Source organism: Telopea speciosissima, chromosome 1, assembly GCF_018873765.1.
Source record: "Telopea speciosissima isolate NSW1024214 ecotype Mountain lineage chromosome 1, Tspe_v1, whole genome shotgun sequence".
NCBI classification, from domain to species: domain Eukaryota; kingdom Viridiplantae; phylum Streptophyta; class Magnoliopsida; order Proteales; family Proteaceae; genus Telopea; species Telopea speciosissima.
Window position 1 is genome coordinate 68,331,007 of NC_057916.1, and position 15,971 is coordinate 68,346,977.

Consider the following 15,971-nt stretch of genomic DNA (forward strand, 5'->3'; position numbering starts at 1 on the left):
TCCTTTTCTAACAATCTCCTCCATCCTACTGTAAGATCCAATCTTACAAGAGGATCATGAAAAGGACATCACGATCAATCGTCACCGCGTAGATGAATGGAACTGAAAGGAAAGGGGTGGGATCGCAATGGGATACCACTTAGCTTCTAAGAAAAGGCCATCGAAGATGCTAAGCAGATGTAATAACCTACGCCCAAGGTAAGTAGTTAAAACACGCATTAGTCCCCCACAAAACAATGTTGCATGGTTCAATATAAGTCATGTGTACGGGACTGTCAATCCTCAATGAACCGATACACCGATCGAGAGATTCAATTACCTTGATTGGACCAACAGAAAACATTTCAAACAAAATGTTCAAGAAAATAGATAATGTTATATATATATATATATATATATATATATATATATATAACTAAAAACATTTCAAAAATATTTTGAAGATGCTACCTGATCCGGATTTGGGTCCAATCCTGTATAGAATACTCTCCTCAACATATTCCCAATGTATGGGTTGTAGGTTCAGTGTTGGGCATCTCTTTCGAATACAGTCAGACACTGAGAACCCAGCGCACCGGTATATAGTCAGAGATAGACATCAACCGTTGGTACACCAAAACTCTCAACATATGAATGCATCGATAAGGACCCCTCAGGTCAAGGGACCAATCGTGAACTACTTAAGAGAATCTCATTTTCTTTATACTGACAGTACACCACATGTGAAATTCTCAATGATCCAGTCCAATGCACACACCAAATGTGCACTCACATTTGTGTCTTGGAAAATAACCTCCCTAAGCACACACAATGTGACCACTATGCCGGATGGGATGTCCAGTTCCATCCCCAGTGGTGAACAGTTTTAGGTATGAATACCTAAGGACAATAACTGAGCTCAACAACTAATCATGCTAATCAAAACAAGAATTTATTATTCAAATAGAAGGAGTTTTGTACATCAGTGCCAATCACCCATGGACTTCACCCCCATATTCCCAACATGTTTCTCAAAAACACTAGGAGGCAACACCTTGGTCATGGGGTCAGATAGGTTATCTGTAGTGTCAACCTTAGCTATGGCTAAATCGCCACGCTGAATAATCTCATGGATCAAGTGATATTTCCGCTCCACATGCTTATTCCTCTGATGAGCTCTTAGTTCCTTCGCTTGTGCTATAGCTCCCCTGTTGTCACATAACAGTTGTATGGGTCGCTCCACTAGCTCAGGCACCACCCCTAGGTCTGTCAAGAATTTCTTGAGCCAGACACCTTCCTTGACTGCTTCACTAGCTGCCAAGTACTCAGCTTCTGTTGTGGAGTCGGTTGTTGACTTTTGTTTGGCACTCCTCCAAATTACTGCACCCCCACCAATCATAAAAACCATCCCAAAGGTAGACTTTCTGTCATCCTTGTCAATTTGGAAATCCGAATCCGTATATCCAACCACTGACAATTGATCATAACCATAAACAAGAAAGTAATCTTTGGTCCTCCTTAAGTACTTGAGGATCCCCTTGACAGCTGTCCAATGTTCCTATCCTGGATTGGATTGATATCGACTCACAATCCCTACGGCATGACAAATATCTGGCCTGGTACACAATATGGGCATACATCAGACTTCCTACTATCGAAGCATAAGGAACTCTCTTCATAGTCTCAATTTTCTCAGGAGTTTGAGGACTTTGCAACTTGGATAAACCGATTCCATGTCTGAGGGGCACACTACCTCTCTTCGAATCCTGCATGTTGAACCCCTCAAGCACTTTGTCAATGTAGGTGGATTGTGATAATCCTAACATCCTCTTCTTACGATCTCTCACAAGCTTAATTCCTAGGATGTAGCTGGCTTCACCCAGATCCTTCATTGAGAATGTTTTGGACAACCACATCTTTACAGATGAAAGTAACTCCACATCATTCCCAATGAGCAATATATCATCCACATATAAGACTAGGAAACAGACGGCACTCCCACAGACTTTCTTATACACACATGGTTCATCGATGTTTTGTTCAAACTCAAAATCCTTGATAGTTTGATCAAAACGGATGTTCCATGATCTGGAAGCTTGTTTTAGTCCATAAATAGACCTCAACAACCTGCATACCTTATTTTGCTCTCCTGGAGAGACAAAACCCTCTAGCTGATTCATGTATATGACCTCATCAAGATAACCGTTAAGAAAAGTGGTCTGCACATCCATCTGCCAGATCTCATAGTCATGGTATGCAGCAATCGACAATAGAATCCGAATGGATTTAATCATCGCTACAGGTGAGAAGGTTTCATCATAGTCAACACCCTCTTTCTGGGTGTATCCCTTCGCCACCAGCCTTGCCTTGAAATGTTCCACCTTTCCATCCACACCTCTCTTCCTCTTGTAGATCCATTTACACCCTATGGGTTTTACCCCCAACTGGCAGATCTTCAAGAGTCCAGACATGGTTAGAATCCATGGAATCTATTTCACTGAGTCAACGTCCTTAAGAGCCTCAACGTAAGTATAAGGATCTGTGTCTGAACAGTCAGACACCATGTGGAATTCTTCCACCTTTTGATCTTCCTCCGTGAGAAGGTTCAAACGAGTTGGTGGCGTTGGTGGCCTAATAGACCTCCCACTCCTCCTAGGCTCTTGAGGCTGTTGCTCAACTGTCGGTACGTCAACTGGAACCTCTGTCGATGCTGAAGGTACTTGGTCATTAGTTATTTCTTTAATGACCACTGGATCTGATCTCAGTGAGATCATGTCATCCTCAAGAAAAGTCGCATGCTTACTAACTATTACTTTCTGATTAACAGGGTCATAGAAGTAGTAGCCTATTATAGACTTAGGGTATCCCAAGAAATAGCATCTATCTGTTTGGGATTCCAACTTATCCGTCTGTTGTTTCTTTACATGCGCTATGCAACCCCACACTTTGAGATGTTGAAGACTTGGCTTACGCCGATACCACTACTCAAAAGGTGTTCTGGTCACAGACTTTGTTAGTACCCTGTTCAATATATAGATGGCAGTTTTTAGTGCGAAACCCCAAAAACTCAATGGCAGTTCCGAATAACTCAACATGGACCGAACCATGTCTAACAAGGTTCGATTCCTCCTTTCTGAAACTCCGTTCTGTTGAGGTGTTCCTGGGGCTGTCAACTGGGTTATGATCCCAGCTTCTTTCAGACAGTCCCTGAACTCATCTGATAAGTACTCTCCTCCTCGATCAGATCGAAGGCACTTGATGCAATTTTCTAACTGTTTTTCAACCTCCGCTCGAAATTCCTTGAATTTATCAAAGGTTTTCGACTTGCGGTGCATCAAGTAAATATATCCATAACGAGAGTAGTCATCAGTGAAGGTCACGAAGTATTCGTAACCATACCTCGCCTAAACATTGATGGGTCCACATACATCTGAGTGTATCAATTCTAACACTGCTTCGGCTCTTCTTCCCTTGTTAGAGAAGGGTTTCTTGGTCATTTTTCCTTGTAGACACGACTCACAAGTTGGGTAAGGTTCTACCTTCAATGATTCCAAAGGCCCATCCTTCACCAACCTGTTTATCCTTTCTACTCCAATGTGACCTAACCTCAAGTGCCAAAGGTATGTAGAATTATTTTAGGCTGATTTTCTTTTTAAAGAATTATTGGAGATCTCATTCACCTCTAGTACCAGTTTTAAGAGATATAACCCATTATCCAGTAGGCCAGAAGCAATAAAAGAACTATTCAATCGAATAGTTAATTTATTACCAAAGAGGAAAGTATAACCATCCATAACAAGCCTACTAACAGAAACAATATTCCTCCTAAAATGAGGAACATAAAAACAATCTCTCAAAACTAAAGTACTATAATAAAAAACTAAAGTAAAATCTCCAACGGCCTTAGTAGCGGCCTCAGCACCCGTACCCGTTCGCAATCGAACTTCATCCTTACTCAGTCTTCTTGTCAGCTTGAACCCCTGCAACAAGTTGCAAATATGGGCGGTAGACCCCGAGTCCACCAACCATGTGTTAGTAGGTTCCTCTGACAAATTAGACTCATAAAGGACCAAGGTTTCAGAAATACCTTCTTCCTGTTTCTCCTACTTCTTTTTCTGAGCATCCAGGAAAGCACGACATTCCATCTTCCAATGTCCGTCCTTCTTACAATAGAAACAAGTCCCCTTACTCTTGTTCTTCTGAATTCCCTTATCGCCAACCTTAGGGTTTTTGCCCTTGTTAGCCTTCTTCTTCTTCTTCTTGCCCTTGGGCTTTGAGGAAGAAGACTTGTCCTCTGTAGTCAAGACCTCCACTTTATGCTTCTTGGATGCAGCTTCCACCTCTTGCAACATGTTGCCTAGCTCAGGGAGTTCCACGGAAAGTTTATTCATATTGTAATTGACAATAAACGATCCGTAGATGTCTTGAGGCAATGAGTAGAAGATGACATCCTTCTTATAATTCAGCTTGAATGAAGTCCTAAGGTTCTCCAGATCCAGGAACAAGTTCCTCAGTTTCATGACATGGTCAATAATCGGAGTACCTTGAGCCATCTTCGTGCCATGGAGGAGTGTCACCAGTTGATGATGGGCATGACGTTCTTCCCTCCCATACATCTCCTTCAACTCCTCCATCATGTCCTTGGTCAAGTACAGATCCTTGATCGAATCAGCGATGGTCTTCTCCAGAGAACTCAACACGAGGAGTTTTGCCTTACAGTTTTTCTGTCGAAACAACTCATAGGCAGGCTTTGATTCAGGGTTCTCCTCATTAGGGAATTCAGGCTCATCTTCATCTAGGACAAACATTAGACCTTCCGCAGACAGGAGTAACTTGATGTTCCTCCTCCAGTTAACATAGTTAGGGCCGGTCAACATATGGTCTTTGATAAGGACGGCATAGTTCATTTGGGTTGACATTTTTAAAATCTACATGATGTATAAAAATTACTAATTAGCATGATCTACAACCATTGAAATAACTGAGGTAAGAACAATCAATGGTCAGTCACATCCCAAGCTTCCTTCTAGCTTGTAGGGCATGAATTGGAAACGACCAACCCTCATGCTCATGACTTAGCCTATCGGAGTTCATCATTCGCATCTTGGTTGGGTGGACTATTCTGCCCGTCACTTAGACTTTCAATGTATTTGGCCACCTGAGTGTCATGCCCATTCCTATCGGCTGACACACAGTCAAGTCAAGTGTTTACCCTTAATTTCGGAGGGAACTATGGTGTTTGTGGGTTAATGCCTATTATCATAGAACACATTCCACTGACCATATTCTCTACCTATCACACGTGAGATGAGTGCAGACAATTTCACCAATTCACCCTAATATTATCCTATCGGTATCTACAAGGGTGGATCAATGACATTTTTACACTCACCAACTAAGGGAGGCCATGAGAATCCCACCAACCAGGGCTTCCTATATCACACTTGTATTATAATGAGGGAAAATGGGAACGCATATTAAACCACAAGCATACATCCAATGTATAAACAAAATAGCACATCCATTCAAGGAAAACTATAAACACATAAATACCAATGGTTATGGGACAACATCTTTAATCAATGTGAGTTCATAACCAAGACAAACTCACTTTGACTAAAAATGGATGGGAGTAATCATAGCCTCATATGTCACTCCTACTCACGACAATTATAGTGTGATAATGCATATGCAACTAACTATTACAGGAAAATTTGAAAACTGTAATAATTAAGGACACTTCAAGTGAGCAAGTCCTTCCTTCATTCTTGTCTCCAACGAACTGGCAAGATCCCTGAACCATGATCTACGATCCATGATCCATGATCCACGATCCATGATCCACGATGTTACAATGAATATTTTCAAACTAAGTTAAAAATATTACAACCCTTTCCAAATAAATAAAATTACATAACAGGAAACCAGTCCACCAAAATTGGACTGCCTGGAGAATAATAGAGAAAATTACATATAAAATCACAACCATGCCATGCCTAGCACACACATACATCTAATGCATGTAATTTTATTCATTCCATAAAAATGGTCCACATTATTTACATGATGCTCAAAAATAATATTCCAATATTTATGTGAAAATTGTCCAAAAACACATAAAACATCATTACCATGACAATTCAAGCCATTATGATCAAGTGCATCCAATGCATCCATCATGCAACCATTACCATGACAACTTATGTCATAATGGTTATGTGCATTACATGATCATTACCATGACAATCCAATGTCACTATGATCATGCACATCACATAGCTATTACCATGACAACTTATGTCATAATGGTCATGATACTTACCCCACAAAGCCATCATATACATGCTTAAAATAAAACTAACAATTATAGTAAACCATTATGCCAAATTGGGGAAGGTGGGTGAAGGGAAGAATCTCTCCACCCATCTTCTCCAATGAAAATCCCTTTCATTAATGAAACCAATTTTTATTTTTTTTATTTATTTATAAAAATCTGCAACACAAAGTGAAGCAAAACAAGAGGGAAAAATAAGGGCACATTCATACAATAGAATCACATACGGCAAGGCTATCTGTGCACGTATGCGGCTGGCAGCCCTGCACACATGCCACAGGCTATAGGGTGCACACGGCCAGGGGGTATGGGCTATCTAAGGGGTGGGGTGCATGTGGCTAGGGGCGCACGCAGCCAGCCAGCCCGCGGCCCTTATGCGCACATGCATCTCACCTCCAAATATTTTTTTTTTATTATTATAAACAGAATAAAAATTATGAGCATCATAAAATAATGAACAAATAAAATTGAAAACAACCCCATCGATAAAGAGGCTCTGATACCACTGAAGGCATCGCTAATGCGATCGTAACGGAAGCGTAAATAGGATCACAGTATCGATGGAGAAGTCATTCAAAATAGAACGAAGCAGGGATCGATTATTACCTAAGTCTCACAAGTGCAAGACCTCTAACCGATGATTGCCCTTTCTCAATCTTTCCACGCACCACGCAAGCTTTGCGTTCCCACCACGGTCAAGGTTACTCCTCCACAGTTTCAAGAACACAATAGCTTGGACCACATCTAGGATCAAACACCAAGAGAACAAGAGAGGGAGAAGATGATTTTTCTAGGAGGGAGAGAGAGCTCTGCGATTTTGCTTTGGGTTTTCTTATCTTGTGTGATTTTGTGATCTCATGAATATTTATATTTCTCTCACAAAATCCCCATATTGCAAGCTCACATGGGATAGATATATTGAGTTACTATAAGTGACTCAATTATCTCCCAAGCAATCTTTCTCTAAATTAGGAAAGACATGGATTGCTAGAAAAATCCAATCTTGAGTGAATATGAATATTCTCTCCATTGGGTTTCCTTTCCTAACAATGCATTCCTTTCCTTGAAGGTTAGAGTTATGGGTCTGGGCTCCCTCGTGCTAGAAGATACAGGGAAGCTCTTTTTGGTGGCCATTGACCATGTTTTCCATAGTTTGGCACTTGTTGGGGGAAGCGATGTCTATTAGACTGGACTTGAAGTCGGCAATTGAGATTCTATTCCGACTGCTAGGCTTTGATTCACAGTTTAGTGAACACCTCTGTGCTCCCATCGATTGAAGTATTCACCATCATTTCAGATGCAAAGCTCCTCTTGAATTATCTTGATTTTTGTTTCCTCTCATACGTAGGTATGATCGTGTGACTGAAAATATTTGTACCACTCTACTTCAAAAGTGGGCTTTGCGCTACCATTACTTGGGTCTCTGGAAGAATTCTTTTCCAGAGAACCTTCTCGAGATTGTAGATACCTTTTTGCCCAACGAGGCTTAATAAATTTCCCCTTTGTGGGGTTTTCGATGTTAAAAAAAAACCTGAACAATTCTCAAAGGCAAAAATTTATTTACAATGACTACTAAAGAAGCATAGGAAACATTAGTGCATCCCCAGTTTTACCAAGCAAAACATAATAATGAGTATAGCTATTAAAACCACTTCAGACATCAAACCAAAGGCTGGATTGGTTTGATTAGTCAAACCATAGTTGATAAAAAAAAAGTTTTATAACAATATAAAATAATAAAACAAATAAATCAAGGGCTAAGTAATATAGGACACCCCATTGAGTTTTTTTTTTTTAGGGGGGGATAGAAAATAATAACAATTATTGCAATATGGTTGGCAAACTCGATGAAATTAAAATCATTTTTTTTGCTCATTCTTACTCTCAATATTTTATGAGTATAGTCAAAACCAATAATGTTATAAAAATGACACCAATAATTCTTTTGTAACATGGTTATTGCCTTTGGGAATTATTCATTTGAATTTTTTTTATTTTTTATTTTTTGCTTAAAACCCCACAAACAAGAAATGCTTAAAACTTCATCCAGTAAAAAGGTTATTACAGTCTTGTGGAAAAGAGTTATTCCATATACTCAAGTGAGGTCGTGAGGGTAGCTCAAATCCCATTTCAAAATAGCATGGACGCAAATATTTTCAATCCTACCTAAGTGTGAGAAGAAACAAAAACCAATATATTCAAAGGCAAAATATTGTTTACAATGACCAGTAAAGAAGCATAGGAAACATTAGTGTATCTCAAGTTTTACCAAACAAAACAAACGTTTAGTATAACTGATAAAACTACTCCATGCATCAAATAAAAAACTGGTCCAATTTCGATTGTGTAGTTAGTTTGACTAGTCAAGCCATAATTATTAAAATAAAAAAAAATTTACTAGTAGTATAAAATAATAAAATAAATAAAACAAAGGTTAAATTATATAGTAAGTGTTGGCCACAACATCATAATATCCCTCCTTTCAGAGAGAGTAGAGGTGACTTTTAAAAAGTTTTAGTAGGAAGTCAATCTTCGACATTATTGGTAAGCTTGTCTTCCTGTGCTGTGATGTATCATATTTGGTGGAAAAGAAATAAAAGAGGATAAACCTCGTCCTCGTGTACTGTAGAAAAAATATAGGAAACCATCTCTTTTGAAATAAGAAATAAACTCCTTCCCATTCGTTCAAAGAGCCCAGACATATTAAAAAAAATATGCATCTTGCGGCTTGTTGGGACCTTCCACTCATTTTCCTCCCATCCCCGACTTTTTGATATATCAACATTTTATTGGTGTTTCTACCCCTCCCTAGTTTTTAGTGTATCATCTTTTTATTGATGTTTTGCCCCTCCCTGGATTATGATGGTATCATCCTTTGATTGATGTTTTCTCCTTATCCCTATTTTTTATGTATTATCCTTTATGGTTGTTTTGTTGATTAGATAGGAGTCAGACATGTGTCCTATTTTTTTTATTTTTTTTTTGTTTGTCAAAAAGTAGTCTATTGATGAACACGAAAAGCACTCATGTGGTCTGATATAGCCTCACCAGCTATACAAGGATCGGAATTAGGCCATACTGTCCTTTTTGTAATAGATAGTGCCCTCCTTGCAAGGGAATCCGCAATACCATTCGCGGCCCTTGGAATATAAATAAAAGAGCATTCATCCAGATAAGTAACTAAATACTAGATATCCTCTAGGATTGGCTGAACAGATAGGGGAGGGGAGGTAGCAGCAGATGTCAAGAAGGACACCACTTCTTAATTATCACTTTCAACTTGCACCTTCAGTGTGCCTTCAAAAATGGTCTCCAAAAGTCCCTCCCAAATTGATAGAGCTTCACCAATCATAATATCTTTGAAAACCATCGGATTGGAAACTGCTTTCTTTGCTCCCCCTAAATGGTCCCATATCAAAAAACCCCCAGTCCACTGCCATCCTTGTTCAAAGCTGCATCACAATTAATTTTATGACTCCCATCAAGTGGTGGTGACCAAACCAAGTTGGAATTCTGTACTGGTGATCTAATTTCCTCTCCAGATTGAACTTCAGCAGCTAAAAACTCCTCGGTGGCATCATGTGCTGCCCTTATTACTTCCTCCGGTGTCCAACTCTGTCTCCAAAAAATGAGGTCATTACGAGCCCTCTAAAGAAACCAACACACAAAAGAGCGAGCATAGTGATGTTAACTTCCTTGAAACATTCTTCCCTTTTTCAACAAAATAGGACCAGCCTTGAATCCACCGATGAAGCTTTGCATCCTCTCCAACTGGCAACTTATATGATAGCGCACACCCAAACCAAACTGCGCGTGTAAAAGAGCAATATAGAAAAATATGATCATTTGATTCAATAATCATTCCACAGCGTTGGCATTGAACATCCATAGTAATATTCTAGTGGTTTAGTGCTAAGGCAGCGCATGCTGTCCATAGTAGATTCTTTACTTTTGAAAGTGTATTACAGTGTCATATTGCCTTCCACACCCCTGTAGGAACCTCCAACCAGCTGTTGGAGGATGAGTGTGTTGATTTTGCCAACTGGACTTTGTCTTTATACTTGGCCTTTTTCCTTAATTAATTTTTTAATCATAAAAAAAAAATTTATATAAGATGACCCATTTTGATAGCTTGTTAAGACAAACTTTTTTAGGATAGAAAATGTCAACAATTATTGCAGTATGATTGGCAAATTTGACGAAATTAAACTCATTTTTTTGCTCATCCTTACTCTCAATATTTTATGAGTATAGTTAGTATCGATAATTTTATAAAGATTACACCAATATTTTTTTGCAACATAGCTATTGCTGTTGACATCCAACAACCTTAAATTTGTAGGTTTGATATCATCTAATTATGTGTTAATTTTATAAATCTAATACTGTCATGTATCATTTTGATCCTTTAAAAATTGTTTATAAAAAAGAATCTTTCAAGTATAATATGTTGAATTAAAGGGAATAACCATATGATTAAAATGCACCATTAAACTAGGTGAAAGAATTCCCAATCTATGCAGTAGTTTTTTTTTTTTTTTTTTTTTTTAATGATGGGAAAAGAGAAACATATATTAAACTAAAGAAGCAAGAGTTTGTACAATATTATCTTTAATGTAATGATGGGTCCTCTTAGAAGATACATAATGACACAAAAAATAAAACAAATCCCGAACATGTCCATCTGTAGTAGCTTCTTTTTTTTTGTTGATGAAACCCAGAAAGAAATATATATTAGAAACTAAGAAGGGTGCGGGAGTCGGATTACAAGCGTTTTTTGCCAGGTTTTTGGCAACAGTCATACAAAAACTATTAGTGCTAAGCCTAAATTGTATATTTTGGGTTAAATCCGATATATATAGTAAGCTATCAAATAAGTACCACGGCCAAAGACATTTGGTTGGAGATGGAAGAGATTGAGTGATCCACATTATCACACCAAATTTCTTTAATCTGCAACCCAATGTAGGCAGCATGGTTCAATCCCTTACGGATCGCAAAAATGTAGTCAACCAATTCCGCAGTGAACCATAACGTCCCTGCATAAAAAAACTTAAACTGTCCATGTACCAAGATGAGATAGGCCCAGCCAGCCACAGTTAGTCCAGAGGAATTGAAACCTGCACAAATTAAGATAGGATAATCATAAAAGGGTAAGATAAGCGAGGAAGGATTTAGCGATATATGCAAGTTATTGTCCATGCATTCCAAAGAAAAGAAATACGAAGGATACAAGTTCAAATCCACAATCCATTTATGAACAGTCTTCAACACCCCTGAGGGATTAGGTTGTTCAGACCCAACCACACCCTTGTTCCTATAAGTCCAAATAAAGTAGCAAGTAATAATGGAAACACTAAAAAACCATGATAACATAAATGCATCAGACCGAAACTGGAGGTAGAAAAATTGACAGAAGAGACTGAAACTAGCAACTCCCAGAGAATCAGGCCTTAACCCAAGTGGTCTTACAGCCCAGATGCGTTTAACCCAATCACAAGAAAGGAAAAGGTGCCATAGAGATTCAACACCATTTCCACAGAGAGCATAGGTAGAGTCAATCTGGATCCATTTCGATAAAATATCCTTGGTAGGAAGCCCTGCATTGAACAAACACCAAAAGAAAAGTTTAAATTTAGGATGAAGCCTAAGTTTCCAAAAAAATCTCCACCAACCAACAAAAGTATTAGAAATTACTGAAGAGGAAGATAAAGTTTTTGTAGCAACTTTAGTGGTAAAAAGACTAGATTTTGTCTTAATACACCACCATTGATCATCTGAAGCAGAAAGCTTAATTGTTTGAACATGATTTACAACAAAGGGAGGAAGGCAATCATGTAAGAGATCAAAATTCCAATTATTATCTTTTTGAAAATGACTAACCCTCAACAGTCTATCATTGGACAGTAAGGGTGAGGGTGTAGCAATAGTATGAGATAGGTTACCTGAAAGGGAAGGAATCCATTTATCATACCAGAACGAAGTATTGTGACCATTGCCAATACGCCGACACACCATACGCTCCAAATCAGGAATAACCTGTGCAATGCTATTCCAAGTCCACGAGCCCTTTTTGACTCTCGTGGCAAGATAAAAAAAACTATATTTAGAGAAATACTTAGCTTTCAGGACGCGAGCCAACAGGGAGGAGGGCTCAGAGATTAATCTCCAACCTAATTTTAAAAGGAGAGCCCTGTTATGATGGTCTGCTTTTCTAAACCCCAAACCCCCACAGGATTTGGGACGACACATTTTGCCCTAAGAGATTAAAGAAAGTTTTCTCTTATCAGGAGACAAATTACCAATTTAGAAGTTAAGACAGATGGAATCAATCTTGCGGCAGATTTGATTAGGGAACTTGAAACATTGCATCAAAAAAGCAAGTGTAGACGCTAGGACAGATTTTATAAGGACACTACGCCCAGCAAAAGATAAGAATTTAGTTTTCCAGGAACCAAGTTTACGCTACATACGCAGAATCAATCCACCCAACTCCCTACATTTTGATTTGCCATGAAAGAGATTGGTTCCTAGATACATCGAATTCTTGGACATTTCCTTAATACCAATAAGGGCAGAGAGAGACTGCCGGACATCAAGGGGAACATTCCTACTAAAGTGAATCTCACTCTTGGCAAAATTAATCTCCTGCCCAGAGAGATCCGAAAAAAGGTCCAAAATAGCTTTAATCGTAAGCAAATCCTCTTGGGTAGCACGACAAAAAAATGAAAATGTCATCAGCAAATAAAAGGTGCAAAATTTCAGGGGCTGACCTAGAAACCTTAACCCCACGAAACATATCCAACTCACGGTAAGCCAGGAGCAAGCGAGACAAAACTTCCATAGCCACAATAAAAAGGTAAGGACTGAGGGGACAGCCCTGCCAAAGTCCTCTAGATGCATGAAAATATTCAAAAGGGCTCCCATTAAGTTTAATAGAGAAAGAAGAGGATGAAATTAAAATAGATATCAAGTGTCCATTTATCCCCAAACCCTAGAAACTGAAAGATGGAATTAATCAAGTTCCATTCAATCCTATCATATGCTTTAGACATGTCAATTTTAATAGCAACAAATCCCCCCTTGCCTCGTATATGTTTAAAATAATGAAAAATTTCTTGAGCCATGATGATATTATCAATAATCTGTATGCCAGGGATAAAGGCAGCCTGAAATGGAGAGATAAAAGACTTAAGACAATTCTTTAGTCTGGAGGCCACAAGCTTAGATAGGATTTTATAAGCAACATTGCACAGGCTGATGGGCCTGAAATCACCAACAATAGAAGCATTTTCAGTCTTAGGAATAAGGCAGATTAAGGTATGATTCAAACTATAAGGGATAAATCCAGATTTGAAAAACTCCGCAGTCATATTAAAAACATCAAACTGAACAAGATCCCAATATTTTTGAAAGAACCCTGCATTAAACCCATCCATACCGGGGCCTTCAAAGGGCCAAAAGAGAAAACGATCTTTTTAACCTCCTCCAATGTTGGGAGACCAGCGTGAAAAATAGTAGGAAAAAGACACTCTACAAAACTAGCATCCGAAGGTTAGAAGAAGAGAACAGTTGTGTAAGGTGCGTAGCAAAGATATGGGCGATGGCTTTGGGGTTTCAACAATTGTACCCTGATCATCCTTAATGAATTTGATGGAGCGCCGCCTGAGATTGGTCCGAGTAATAGAGTGGTAATAGTAGTTTTTTGTTTTGATAAACCAATCTTTGTAGTAGCCAAAATAACTGAAAAACATTATCAACTATCAAGTGCTTTAAAGTAATTGTTGGAGACTTGCCTAAGGCCTCGCACTAAAAAGTAAATAGTTTGATAAATTTGCATCATTCAGATAAAAGACATGAATTTGAACTTGGAAGGGGAAAAGAAAATTTGAAAATGTGAAAAAGGAAACCAACAGTCTTGATTGAAGTCTCAAGAGTCTGGATCTTCTGCTTATTGTTTGTCTGCTGTTGGTATAGTAAACGAGAAACCTATAAACTCGTGAAGCTTCTTCAAGCAGACTCGAATCGGTGTCATTTCTTCTCTCTTCGTTCTTGCTATGTCCCGTTAGGGTTCCAAAACTGTTCAAATATCTGCGAAGTTCAATTCTATTACTCGCTCGATAGGTCATGGAGAGGAGAATGTCACTGGAAGGTACTGCAATCTCCGACTTGGACGATGGCAGCAGAGCTAAGGGGTCTATTCTGTCAACGGTGCAACCAAACTACGATAGCAAGGCTGTAAAGGTACAATCTTATTTGGAACGTCAATTTTCAGTACCATTTGGTTGTGTTTTTACTGGTTTACAAGTTTGGTTTCCTCGAGAGGTTCATTTAAACGAGTGATTTGGTGAAACACACGATGATGAGGTGCTTTGATATCCCCTTTTTTTTTTTTTTTTTGGTAAATTTCATTTGAAATTGAATTGGTGGAGTTCATCTTGGTTGGATATTTTCGACGTTGGAACCTGTGGATCATATTCTGAGTTGTTGGTATTGAAGTGAGGGGGGGGGGGGGGAAGTGAAAAACAGAGAACTACCAAATGTTCACCCAATTTTTTTTTTGCCAGTGCCAATACGAAAGTTAGAGTTGCAGTGACCAGTTAAGAGCTCTTCCACAGTCACCTTGGTGATTGTGTTACGAAATTGGGTTTGGTATGGTTATTCAAGTGAACAGCTAGTTTGGCATTAGGGAATTAAGAAACTGAGCTTTCAAGTTGCAACACTTAATTAAGTTATTTTTGTGTAACAATGGACAATCCCTTTCTGAAGATTCTTTCCAGTTAATGCTTTTTTTTTTTTATATGAGAGTAAGGGAAGTGCACTTAGCTTGGAATAGAACTAATGTAACCAATGATAAATGTGAAAAGCAAAAGTAACTTTTTTTAGAGGTGTTATGGTGATGAATGGATTGGATGATGTTGGTTCTGGTTGAGGAAGATAAAACCAATTTCGAGCTGGTGAGACTCCTAAGAACAAGATGAGAAAAAGAGGAATTGCAAATTAAATGAATTCTTTTCTGCTTTTCAATTCAATGTTAAGGATTATATAGTAATCCCTAAACTTGATTACATAGTTGCTAATTAACCCAACACCTGATTAGCTAATTAACCATAACTAACTATCATTTTCTATCTCTCTCACTGCTTTTCCTATAACCTCTCAACAGACCACACACCACCTACGTGACCCTCACATTCTACCAAGGAATCTCTACTATCCGTTATTCTGAGCTTCCATATTCTTGCTGATATAATCCCCAGACCACACAGGTGCTCTTCTAGTCCTTTTGGGCCTGCCACTAGTGCTCGGTTGGTCTGAGTCCTTCATGTCTGTACCATCCTCTTCCCATTCTTCACTTTGCACATAATTCTCCATTTGCTGCTGTACCAATTCAGGTTCTAGTTGTATAGGTGTATCAAGAGGTTTTATGAAGAATGGTATTCTTCTGCCCAAACAAATCAGAATCAGCTGTGTGGAGTATATTCTGGGATTAAAATTGGCTGACCTGCAACCCAAATTTTTTTTTTTTTTGATGTTGTCATCATCCGAGATTCTGCCAGATTACTCAACCATTTTCCCCCTACGAATACATCCTTAATTGTGTGATTTCTCTTTTGATTATGATACAATAGTCCTAACTAGTCACACACCAATGGTG

The 15,971-nt window shown here is 38.6% G+C and overlaps 1 protein-coding gene across 1 annotated transcript in view; it reads left to right on the forward strand.

The window, feature by feature from the left end:
* The first annotated feature begins 14,320 nt into the window (after nt 1-14,320).
* LOC122669844 (E3 ubiquitin-protein ligase HOS1-like) overlaps nt 14,321-15,971 on the forward strand; it is a 43,312-nt gene continuing 41,661 nt past the window's right edge. Inside the window, exon 1 of the mRNA XM_043866718.1 lies at nt 14,321-14,557. Within this exon, the coding sequence (XP_043722653.1) occupies nt 14,441-14,557 (117 nt within the window). The 5' untranslated portion in view covers nt 14,321-14,440. The remainder of the gene's footprint in view (nt 14,558-15,971) is intronic.